The following is a 12,939-nucleotide window of genomic DNA, read 5'->3' on the forward strand; positions in this document are numbered from 1 at the left end:
CTATGGCACTGGGCTAAGCACTTTATAACCATTATCCTCACAACAACACTGGAACAACAGTGGCTACTCTTATCCCCATTTTAGAGACAAAGAAACTGAGGCAGACAACGGTTAAGCGACTTGCCCAGGGTCACAATTAATATCTCAGGCTATAGGAATTCAGTTCTTCTTGACTCCAGGTCTAGCATGCTATCTACTGTGCCACCAGCTGCTCCAGAAAAAAGAAAAAGACAAATGCAATGAATCAAAAAAAAATCATAATAATTAAATGAAGAGATACAAAACTGACTCAAGTAGAAGGTAAATAACATATACAATGAGTGAAAAATGGAAATGAAATTATCACTACCAAGTTAAGTGTGAAAAGACCCAAGAAAATGCACTTCTTTCTCTTCTTTGCAATAATGGATGATTAGAGAGGGAGAAGGGAGAGAAGGGAAGGGAAGGAAATGGAGGGCAAGGCACAGAACAGTGCATACAGTCAGCCACAACTGATATGATGGTGGACTATGTTTCAAAAGAACCCACTGGGAGGGCAGGAAAGGGATGTATGTAGAAATGACTGTGATGTAAAAACAAATGCATGGGTGAAAAAAACAAAACAAAAAATGCTTTCTTAAACCATGGACAAACTCCTACCAACACTGAATTTATATATTTAACCACCAGAAACAAAAAAATCATTAACTTTTTTTAAAAAACAGACCTAAGAACTGTTTCAATAACTTTAAAATAATGGCAGCTAGGGAGCACAGGGGACAGAGAACTGCACTGAAGTCAGGAAGACCTGGGTTTTATTAGTATTACACAGAAACCACTGATGATTTGTGTGGATTTCCTTCATATTTTGTAAGTTTGTAGTTATTATTTCATTTTTCAGCTGACTCTTCAGTGTTAAGTATCATTTGAAAAAAGCAATAATTTTGTTTCTGCTTTACCTATATTAATGCTTCAATTTCTCTTTTCTTGTTTTATTGCCATAGTCAACATTTCTAGTACTATGTTAAACAGAAGTGGTGACAATGGACAACTTAGTTTCACCCCTAATTTACTGCAAAGGATTCCAGTTTATCTTTAATACAAATTAATTGTAGCTCTTGATTTTAGATAAATACTATTTATCATTTTAAGTAAAATCCTACTTTGTTTCTATGTTTTCTAAGTAGTTTTTTTAAACAGAAATGAACATTTGATTTTATCAAAAGCTTTTTCTATATCTACTGATGTAATCAAATTTCTCTTGATTTTTATTACTACGGCTGAATTTATAGTTTTCCTAATTTCAAACCAACCCTGAATTCATGGTATAAAGCAAACTTCTGTCATTGTTATTTTAACCTCTTTTGTTAATATTTATAAGTTGGACTGTAAATTGCTTAAGGGCAAAGGCTGTCTTTTGCTTCTTTTTGTACATTCAGAGCTAAGCATAGCGCCTGGCACATAAGAGGCATTTAATAGATGTTTTTCATCTTTGTTCATTAGGGATATTGGTTTATAGCTCTATTTTTCTGTTTTGACTCTCCCTGGTTGATGTACCAGGACCCTATCTGTGTCATAAAAGGAATTTGGTTGGATCCCTTCTTTTGTTTCTGGTTTTTTGGTTTTTTTTTGCAAACAATTTATGTAATATTGTAATTAATTGTTCTTTGAACGTTTGATAGAATTTATTTGTAAATACAATTGCAAATGTAAAACATACTGAAATGACTGGCAAAATATTAATTGCTCATGGATAGGACAAGCCTATATAATGAAATTTATAATACTACCTAAATTATTACTCAATGTCATGCCAATCAAAACTAGCAAAGGATTACTTTATACAACTAGAAAAAGTAATAATGAAATTAGAGGCAGCTAGATGGTACAGTGGAAAGTGCTGGGCTTGGAGTCAGAAACTCACGAGTTCCCATTTGGCCTCAGACACTTACTAGTTGTGTGACGCTGGGCCAGTCACTTAACCCTGTTTGCCTCAGTTTCCTCATTTGTAAAATGATCTGGAGAAGAAAATGGCAAACCACTTCAGTATCCCTGCCAAGAGAACTCCCAATGATGTCACGAAGAGTGGGACAGAACTAAAATGATTGAACAACAAAAATTATGAAATTCATTTGGAGGCAAAAAAGTCAAGAACCTCAGGAGAAATAATGAAAAGAAATGGAAACAAAAGGGGGCCTAGCACTGCCAGATTTTAAACTATACAAAAAGCAGTAATTATCAAAACAATTTGGTACTGGTTAAAAAACAAGAGAGAGATCAATCAGTGGAAAAGATTAGATACATAATATACACAAGCAAACATTATCTAATACCACAGTATTCAATAAACACAGACCCCAGCTTTTAGGATAAGGACTCACTCAATTAAAGGAGGAAAAGCGTCAATCAGTGGTTGTAAAAAATGAGAAGAGAGCAGAAGATATTCAGAAAAGGAAAGAGACAATTAAAGCTATATTAGAACTACCAAGTAAAATCTGAATTATACAAAAAAGATATACATGATGAGAAAAAAGAAGCAACACACATAACAGAAATTTGGTCTTATGTTGTTATTGTTCAGTCATTTTTCAGTCATGTCCTACTCTTTGTGACTCCATCTGGGGTTTTCTTGGCAAAGATACTGGAGTGGTTTGCCGTTTCCTTCACTAGCTCATTTGACAAATGAGGAAACTGAGGAAAAACAGGGTTAAGTGACTTGCCCAGGGTCACACAACTAGTAAGTGTCTGAGGCTAGATTTGAGCTCAGGAAGATCAGTCTTTTCTGACTCCAGGCCAAGCACTTCACTGAACCACCCAGCTGCTCTGGTCTTACGTACACCCCCCCTTTTTCTTTATATGCTGAAATGTTCATGTTTGTTGGGTTTTTACTAAGAACAGAATTTTAAAAAAGATTTTTAATATAAGAAGGAAAAAAACATTCTAAATCAACCAATACTTCCTGAGTGACTTACACAGACCCAATATTATGGAAGACTTCTTATTTAAAGGAAGACACTTGGAGGAATTCTCCTTAAAGCAATTCAAAATATAACTTGCAATATGTGAGGAAAACACTGTAAGGGAACTCTGATGAAGAGCAAGAGAAAAGCAGTGGGGGATGAGAGATGCAAGGAGGTATCTGATGAACCGTGCCTTGAGAACTAGTTGGTAGCCTAGGCTTGAGTTGAGACATAAAAGACAAAGCAATCATTGCACAGATCTGGACAAGGAAAATTACTTCAGTGGTACAAAAAGGACTGACTAAAGTAGAATAGCCTGATGGTACGCAGAATTGTGTGAGATTATTATGAAAGAATATGGCCAGGAATTAAAGAGGGCCTGTAACAGGATCGGATGTGCAAGTACAGAAGCATAGTTCGCCATGCTCTACTCAAATGTGTTGCCATTATTCCAAGGATATGTAATTAGAGAGCTTATATTCCGTCCCCTCCTCCTGCGGAAACTTTGTGTCACTCTCAATCTTGCTCAATGCATCGAAAGTGAAAGGAGGGAGAGGTTTATGAATTTTTTCCCAGTGTGCATGAACAGAATAGTTGGAAGGCATAGCTCAGAGGACATGAAGCTCTCCACACCATACTTGTACCTGACCAAAAAAGAAAAAAAAAGAAACAAACCAAAACCAACCCCAGAGGCCCTGAGCTACATGTACTCTGCTATTCTGGGCAAGAATTGGAGGCAGCTTACTGCTCCTTCCACCTTCCCTTTCTGTCAATAGCTCCAAGATAAGTCTTGGAGCAAGAAAGGTTTTGCATACTATGATTAATTTACACATTTTTTAACATAATTTGCATTTTCCAGGCATTATTCAATTTTTTAAAAAATGAAAGCATTTCTATATTACCATTTATTTGGGACAGTCACCCTTAATAGCTGATACACACCAAACACCCATTACATACATGCCATATATGTATACATACATACATACACACACAAATATGTGGGAGGGGGGTGGTATTTCTTTGTCTACTTCTCCACAACACACACACTCACACAAAAACACTTTAAAGTTAGCAGTGTACTCCCCAAAGCTACTCTATGGTAAGTTACTATATCAAAACCAATCTCCTGGTCCCTAGTTTTGAACTAAGACTTTAGTTAGTAAAATAAGCTATCAATTATTGAGAAGGAGAAGCAGTCAAGTACAATGGTTATACACTGCACTTGAACCAGGAAATTCAGTCAATAAGCAAAAAGACATTCCCTGCTCTGAAGGAACTCTATTTTAATGGGGAAAACAATATGCCAACAGCTATGTACAAACAAGATATATGTGGGATAAACTGGAGAATCAACAGATGAAAGGCACTATCATTTAGGAGTACCAGGCAAAGATTCTTGAAGAAAATAGTATTGTAGCTGCTACTTTAAGGAGGCCAGGAAAGTCAGAAGACGTAGATCAGGAAGGAGAGTATTACAAGTATGGGGAACAGTCAGGGAAAGGGCCCAGAGACCAGAGATGGGAGTATCTTCTGTGAGGAAGATCAAAGAAGCCAGCCATCGAATCACTGATTATGTTGAGGTAAGTCAGAAACGAGGAGATCAGAAAAGCAGGAAGAGGCCAAGTTAATGAAATGCTTTAAAAGTGAAGCAAGATTTTATATTTGATCTGGGAAACAACAGAGAGCCACAGATGTTATTGAAGAGGGGGAGTGACATGGTCAGATTTGTCTTCTAGCAATGCCACTCTGAAAGCGGAGTAGGGGAGAGATTGAAGCGCAGTGAAGCTGACCACAGGTTACGATAATAGTCCAAGTGTGAGGGAATGAGGGCGTACAATAAAGGGGCAGCAGTGTCAGAAGGGAGCGGGCATAGCTGATTTTCCAAGAGTAGAATCAGGACAGGAAGACTTGAGTTGGAAGGCTAGTCTTTTATCACATTTCCTGTGAGTTCTGAGTTAACTCTGGTTAACTCTAATAGGTTTGGAGCTCGTGAGAAGAATAATTATAAATGGGCAAGATAAAAAATATGGCTTAAAGTAGAATAAATTATAGGTTTGTAATACATTATTTGTCTAGGAAGTGCTTTAGCACAGTGCCTGGCACCAGAGGAGATGCTTAATAATTGATTATTGGACTAGATTTAGATTTAGAAGGCTAAAGATCCATATATAGTTAATCTTCCAACATTCATATGACTAGAAGCATTCCTGTGATTTTCTTTAACCTCATTTTCACTTTCATGTTGGCAACTGTGCACATTCATGGCTGACATCTGACCCAGTGGAAAGTAAGATTTAGGTTAAAAAATGTTTTAGTTTTAAGAATTTTATTTGTTGTACTCTATTTATGGTACTGTAGATTTCATGTGTTATAAAAAGTGACTATTGTCTGAAAGCAATGTTTTTAGAAATTGAGATGTTAGTACAACAGGTCACATAAATCTAGGGAATTACTAGTGAGAAAAAATGTTTTGCATATGACCAATTTTATTTTGTGTGCTGCATTTTTTGGGTTATTTCATGACTACTATGTAAGAGGAAATATAATTATCAGAATTAATGTTTTGTTATAAAGAACTCTAAGTATGCAAAAAAGTGTACAGCAAAAGATTAGTTTTTGGTGGTCATGGGAACCTATCCCCCTATTTTCCATAGGTTCAATGTATTAACATCTGTGTTTTTGACTTTCATGACATTTTGTAGGACGATACCCCCACAACAGTTAAAGACTGACTGTACAACCAGTGGGCTATCAACTGGTGAGCCTTGATCTCAAAAGCAGATCAGATAAGAGATGGAGGAGAGGATTAAATACATTTCATATTCAACATTTCATATTAATAGAATGATTGAAAATAGCACTGGACATGGCCTCCCAATAATGGTATGTGTAATCTATATATAACTACTCTCTATATTCTGTTCTTTCATTTCTTCCATAACTTCTATGAAAATGATTAAGTCAATCATTCAATCACAAGGATTGTAATGTGTGATTTATAAAACACAGATCAAAAAGGAAATAAAGTTACATACCCATATATGCTGCCCAATGAATAGCACGTCTGTCCTTCTTGTCAAATGCATTAATATTGGCACCTCTGGACAGCAGCAGATTGACCATCTGAGATAAATAAACAATATAATTTCGTATTAATGCATAAAATTGAGACTTTTCTTAGTCCCCATAATGCCATTAAGGAGCTGCCTGTGGGCAAGCTCCTCAACTTCTATGGGCCTCAGTTACTTCACATTCAAAATGAGAGGACAGAACTAGAAAAAGTTCCCAAATAACTTTTTTGGGAGTATAGAATTGCTTTTTTAATGTAAAAAAACAAAATCCATGGGCCCCCACAAGAAGTAGTTGGACTACTTGTACCCATTCAATGAAGAAAACACCAAATGCCTCAAGTAAGGAAGGAAACAAACATTAAGTGCCCACTATGTGCCCACTTTACAATCATCTCATTTAATCCTCACAACAAGCCTGGGAGGTAACTCCCATTTTACAGAAAAGGAAACTGAGGCAAACTGAAGTGAAGTCACCTGCCCAGAGTCACACAGCTAATAAATGTCTGAGGCTGGATTTGACCTCAGATCTTCCTAATTCCGTGCCCAGAGCTCTGCTCTATCCATTGTGCCACCAAGTTACCCCCAAAGGATATTATGAATTCAATAATGCTTTTAAATTAGCTTGAAACCTTGGACTTGATCTTATTTAAATTTCCTGCAAGTTATAAAGTTCTATGGTTCTTTGATTAGTGGGGAAAATAAACAAAAGAAATAATGCAATACAACAACCTAGTACTTAGCTTCCATAATCCTTGCTGAAGGTTGTATCTGTTATAGATTACACATAACTGACTATAATTGTGGAATAGAAAAATAACTTCTAAAATAATGATAATTAAGATATAAATGTCTGCTAGAATTTAAGGCTTTGCTATGGGTAAGAGGAAAAATGAAATCCAAAATACTTTCTCCTATTTTTAATCATACAAATAATTTTTTTCATCCTAACAGACAAAAATCACTCTTACAGAACACTAAATAATTGATTGAGTACCTCCACGTGTCCGCTGAACGCTGCATGATGCAAAGCTGTTCTGCCAGCTCTATCAGACACATTTACGTTGCTCAGGAGGGGCACCAAAGCTTCAGCACACTGGACAGCTTTGTTTGCAGCAGCTATGTGTAAAGGAGTTTGCCAATTTTTGTCACGAGCATTAACATCTGCTGAATGCTTCAACAATACCTGGACAGCTTCCTAAAAAATTTGTGTAAACAAAAATTGAGTGAAAAAGGATAGAGCAGTTGTAAAAATATACCAACATCTACTGAGAAAATTAATGGTAAAAGATAAAGGTTTTTGTGGGGTTTACAACCATAAAACTTATTTATTAACATACTTGAACAAATCCCCAAAAACTGAAGGCTCTTTTCATAACATGGTATAGACAATGATGTAAACACGTGACTTAACTATTCAGGTAACCTAAGATTTCTCTCTTGATATTTCAGATTGCTGATTGCTCCAAAACAGAGTAACTCCTATTGTTAATTCTTGTTTATAGGTATAAAAAATTAAAAATTGCTTTAGAAGATGACCTATGTTTTTCTTAGCTATTCCTTAACTAAAATTTTGGTTCTCTTATATCGTTTTTCCTTTATTCCTCAAAATTCAATTCAACAAGCAAGCATTTAGGAATTAGATACAATGAAAAAAAATACGTGCATTCCTCACAGAGTGGACTTGGTGGACTCAACATGTACATACACAACTAAATTACAAGATGATCTGACAAAGGGGAGAGCACCCAGAGGGCAGCACCTGAACTCAGCCTTGGGAGGGAAGACATTTCAAGGCTAGGGGTGGGGGGGACACACAGAAACGCCTCATTTGGACACCAAGAACAAAGGCAGTTTGTACTGAACTAGACCCTGAAACAAGCAGGAAGAGTGAAGGGAACTTGGGTTTAATTCCAGAGGGAGAGGCCACAGCATGGAACGATAGCAGAAGTTGTCCTGGTGTTGAATCAGAGGAGCTGGATTCAGGACCAGCTCTGCCACTCACTGGGGGCCTTGGAAAGATAAAACCGTCTGCAGGTCTTGAGAACTAGAGGGAGGACCTCCGTCTCCCTAAATCCATGATTCTAAGATTATTATTAGAAATGACACATGATCAGTCTCATACTTCAGAAATAGTCTTCTGTCAGCCATGAGGAAGGTGGCAGAGGAGTAAGCATTTATTCAGAGTCCAATGTGCAACACCCTGTCTGTGCTAAGCACTTAACAACTATGATTTCTTTTGATGCTCACAACAACCCAGGCAGGTGGATGCCATTATTAATCCCATTTTTTACACAGGAAACTAAAGTAGACTGAGGACATTTTCAGAAGAGGTGGTTTTAGAATTGCTGAGTTAAAGATACTTAAGGGTCATGTAGGAAGAGGTGGGCAAGGGGAGGGGGAGAAGAGGATAGATAGGGAGAGGAGAGAGAAGAGAGGGAGAGAACAGAAAAGAGGAAAGAGGGAAAGAAGAGAAGAAAAGAGAGAAGGAGAGGAGGAGAGGAAGGAAGAGGGAAAGTGGGGGAAGGAAAGGGAGAAGAGAGGAGAGGAGAGAGGGAGAGAGAGAAATTTCTTTCACATACTATTCTGGCCTTCACACACTCTATGTCCCATACAAAAGGGCTCAATAGCTATTGTTCAATCTTACTCTGATGTTCCTGGAAAGCCTGGAACATACATTCATCCTTAGCTCTGACAACTGAAGAATTTCTTCCCTTCTTCTAAGTCTTCATCCAGATGCTATCCCTCCTTCATGAAACCTCCCTCTGATTCCTTCTAGTTCAAAGTCACCTGTTTTATTCTAGTCATTTTCCATCCTGTAGTATATATTGTTTTTCTTCCTGCATGCCCTACCTTCCCAGTCAAAATGTAAGTTTTTTAAGAGAAAGGAGTGTGATATTTTTTCATTTTTGCATCCTGCATGCTTAGCAAAGTACTTCACACACAGTAGATCCATGATACATTTTTACTGCATCATGCTCTGCATCTACTATTTTTATAATCTGGACCCCTAAGCATTATATAACTTTGAGACCATACTAGATTCTAGTTCATCCCCCTAATGTTGCGATGAGGATGCTAATGCCTAAGATGTCACAGACCTTGGTCAAGGTCTCAAAGTTAATTAGTGACAGTTTAAGGTTTCTGATGCTTTTTCCACAACTTAATCTGAATTATTTTGCAAAAAGTCACGACACAGTAGGGAAGAGAATCACTTAAGAACGTTGAATAGGAAAGTTACAGGTCATCTCTTCTTGTTCTTAAATTTTCTTGCAACTATCCCTTTACCAGTACTTTCTCAGTTACCATGATTTAATTATATTACTAAATGAATATCTAATCCTTTCATAAGAAGTAATATGACCTCATAGGTCAAAAGTAGGCCTTGGAGCTTGAGAGTTTCCTGGAAGGCTGTGAAGAAAGGATTCCCTAGGAGAGAAATCATCTTGACCAAATAAGCATGTTTATAAAGGGGGTGGGGAGAAGGGTAACTGGAAGCACTTCTGCCTGCACTGGATGCTAGAGACTTAAAGTTTTCCCACTTGTAGATAGAAGATAGGTGCTTAACCAAGTAGGTTCTTATGGTTCTTTTTGCTAGGGATAATATGGCCCCTAGGTAATCATTTTTTCAAAAATTATGCTACTAAAAAAAATTTCATACCTCACTACAAGATGCAACTGCTCTGTGTAAAGGAGTCAACCATTTGCTGTCTTTGGCATTAACTCTAGCTCCTGCAACAAGAAAAAAAAATAAGTTGAATTTTTAAAGTTAAAAACTATTATTTCTACAAAATCATTATACCAAAAGTATTAATAGATTTTGTGTTTCAGACATTATGGTAAAAAAGTTTAAATTAATGAGAGCTGATAACAAATTTATAGTTACAAGGTAAAATTATCATTTTAGATCATGGGTAAGAATATTTAAGTAAGGTACTTATTACTAATAAGTCAGTATCTGCTATACTGCCACCAGACTAATGTTGTTCATGCATGGATCTGGTTACTCCTATTCAATTGCTCCCTGAGTAATATTCATATATATATATATAATTTCATATATAATATTCTTTTGCCATTCTATTATGATATTCAGTCATTTTCAGTTGTATCCAACTCTTCACGACCCCATTTGGGATTTTCTTGGCAGGGATAATGAAATGGTTTGACACTTCCTTCTCTAGTTCATTTTACAGATGAGGAAACTGGGGCAAACAGGGTGAAGCGACTTGCCTAGGGTCCACAGCTACTAAGTGTCTGGGGCTGGATTCAAACTTAGGAAGATGAGTGTTCCTGACTCCAGATCTAGAACTCTACCCACTCTGCCAACCTAGCTGCCTCGTTCTATTTTGTATACAGAAATACTTTGGAGTTGGGGTTTTTTTTTTGGGTGTTGGTGAAATTAACAATTAAAAAAATGTTTTTAAAAGTTTATCTCCCTAGCTGGGAGGTAAGATTGACACAATGATGAAAGGACTTTAAAGACACAGAAATTTCCTTCACAGATAGAAATTGCAACTCATTCAAACCTCCTCCCTGCAGCCTCACCGAATCTTTCTCTTCCTTCAAGATGCAGCTCAACAGTTTGGGACTACGTCCCCCAAAGGGCTATAAAAATGTGCATATCCTTTGACCCAGCACTAGCACTTCTAGGGCTGCATCCCAAAGAGATCACACAAATGGGAAAAGGGCCCACATGTACAAAAAATATTTACAGCAGCTCTTTTTGTGGTGGCCAAGAATTGGAAATTGAGGGGATGTCCATTAATTGGGGACTGCTGAACAAGCTGTGGTATATGAATGTAATGGAAAACTATTGCGCTATAAGAAATGATGAGCAAATGGACTTTAATAAAACCTGGAAATACTTGTATGGACTGATGCTGAGTGAAGTGGGCAGAACCAGGAGAATGTTATACATAGTAACAGCCATGTTGTATGATGACTAACTTTGATAGACTTAGCCCTTCTCAGCAATGCAAAGATCTCCAAAAGCCTCATGAAGGAAAATGCTACCCACATCCAGAGAAAGAACTATAGAGTTTGATGCAGATCAATGCTCTTTTTTTTTCTTCTGTTTTGTTTTGTTTCTTCTTTCCTGTGGTTCCTCTTATGAGTTCTAATTCTTCTTTACAACATGACTAATGTGAAAATATGTTTAATAGGAATGTTCATGGAGAAGCTTATATCAGATTTCATGCTGTTTTGGGGAGGAAGGAAGGGAGGGAGGGGGAGAAAATTTAAAACTCAAACACTTTTGGAAGTGATTGTTGAAAACTAAAAATAAACTAATATATTTTTTTAAAAAGATGCAGCTCAAGCATGACCTACATAAAGCCTTTTCTGACCCCCCCCCAATAGATACTGCCCTCCGTCTCAAACTACCCTGTATTTAGTTAATTATGTATATAGTTAAATACAGGGTAGTTTGAGAGTGAGGGCACTATTTTTTATTTACTGGTATTTGTTCTGCTTATATTTACTTTGTCCACATACTTGTTATTTTCACTATAAGAATGTGAAGTCCTTTGCAAATAGAGATCATTTCATTCTTTGACACTGGCTTCCCTGCAGATCCTCACACATCACCTGACTTAAGTATTCCCTGGCTGTCCCGCCCTCCCTCATATCTACCTCCTGGCTTCCTTCAAAGTCTCAGCTGAAGTACACTTTCTGCAAAAAAAAAAAAAAAAGAAAAAAGAAAAGCCTGTCCTATGCTTCTAAACGGTACTTTCTTGTCTCTGATCCTATTCCCAACTTGTCCTGTATACATCCTGTTTGTACATAGTTGTTTGCCTGTTGTCTCCCCTGCCAGATTGCTCCTTGACTTTGCATCCGTACCTCAGAAGCTATCATGGCGCCTGGCACACAGCAGGTGTTTGCTCTTAATTGATTCTCACGCTGGGCTATTCTTGCCTGCCCAACTCTGTTTTTGTAAATCCAATTATAATGTTGCTCTATGTTAAAAAGATATAAAAAAATTTTCACTTTTTTTTTTTTTGAACAGTGTTACAGTTACACATTAGGGGCAGTTAGCTGCTGTGGAACAATGTTGTAATTGGTAGTGTGACTTCGATATAATAAATTAACAATGTTATTTCAAAGCTATTTTGGTCACGGCAACCTTAGGAGGAATATAGCTATATAACCAAGTGCTAAGGTATGTCATAAATGAAACAGGGTATCAGAAAAGGAAAAGATTACTGCAGTGGTGATGTCAGAAATAAGGGTGAAGGTTACTTTAACTCAGCTTTATTATCTCCATTATTGTAAATGCACTTCACACTTGTCACTATCGCCCGCTTTTCTCCTTCTCTCTGCCTACTTCATTCCTAGCCTCTCTTTAAGGTCCCAGCTTCTTCATAAAGCCTTCCCCTGGTACTCTATCATCCCTATGACATTATACCAAACTCTACCTCTCAGCAATTAATAACAATTCCAAATGGAGATATAAATATCCCCATTTATATAAATAATTTATATTATTTATAATAATATAAATATAATAAGTAGAGGAGGCAGTGGGAGACAAAATCTGGATACATATGAAGACTATGCAGGTTTTCCATTTTTAATCAAATAGGCCATTGAGAACCATCATAAAGTTCTCAATATCAATGTGATACGATTGTGGCCAATCTGCTTCTCTTAAGAGGTGGCTGCCATTCTTATTCTTCTGATCTTTTCTCTAGTCTGGTTTATTTGTCTAAAATTAGGGTTTTCTCAGTTACAGTGACCCATCACTACTTTAACACTGATTGGACCAATTTACAGCTCCAGCCACAGTGAATTTGCATACCTCATTTTCTTCTGGTGACTTTCTGACCATAAGGGCATATAAAGGATATTTGCACTATTCTAAATTTAGTGACACTTAAGCTTTCTAGCTAACTTTTAACTTACCTTTCCTCAGCATAAAGTGGGAAATT

General features: G+C 37.0%; 1 protein-coding gene across 5 annotated transcripts in view; it reads right to left on the reverse strand.

Moving 5' to 3' along the window:
• ANKRD28 (ankyrin repeat domain 28) overlaps positions 1 to 12,939 on the reverse strand; it is a 200,390-nt gene that overhangs the window by 72,395 nt on the left and 115,056 nt on the right. For 3 of the 5 annotated variants that reach the window (XM_027872242.1, XM_027872241.1, XM_027872245.1), the window contains exons 4-6: positions 9,672 to 9,742; positions 7,008 to 7,208; positions 5,978 to 6,065 (exon numbers count right to left, since the gene is read on the reverse strand). In XM_027872242.1, the coding sequence (XP_027728043.1) occupies positions 5,978 to 6,065; positions 7,008 to 7,208; positions 9,672 to 9,742 (360 nt within the window). The remainder of the gene's footprint in view (positions 1 to 5,977; positions 6,066 to 7,007; positions 7,209 to 9,671; positions 9,743 to 12,939) is intronic. The other 2 variants (XM_027872244.1, XM_027872243.1) reach the window with 1 other exon arrangement.

This window comes from Vombatus ursinus, unplaced genomic scaffold (genome assembly GCF_900497805.2).
Source record: "Vombatus ursinus unplaced genomic scaffold, bare-nosed wombat genome assembly UNPS02014799.1, whole genome shotgun sequence".
Taxonomy (NCBI): domain Eukaryota; kingdom Metazoa; phylum Chordata; class Mammalia; order Diprotodontia; family Vombatidae; genus Vombatus; species Vombatus ursinus.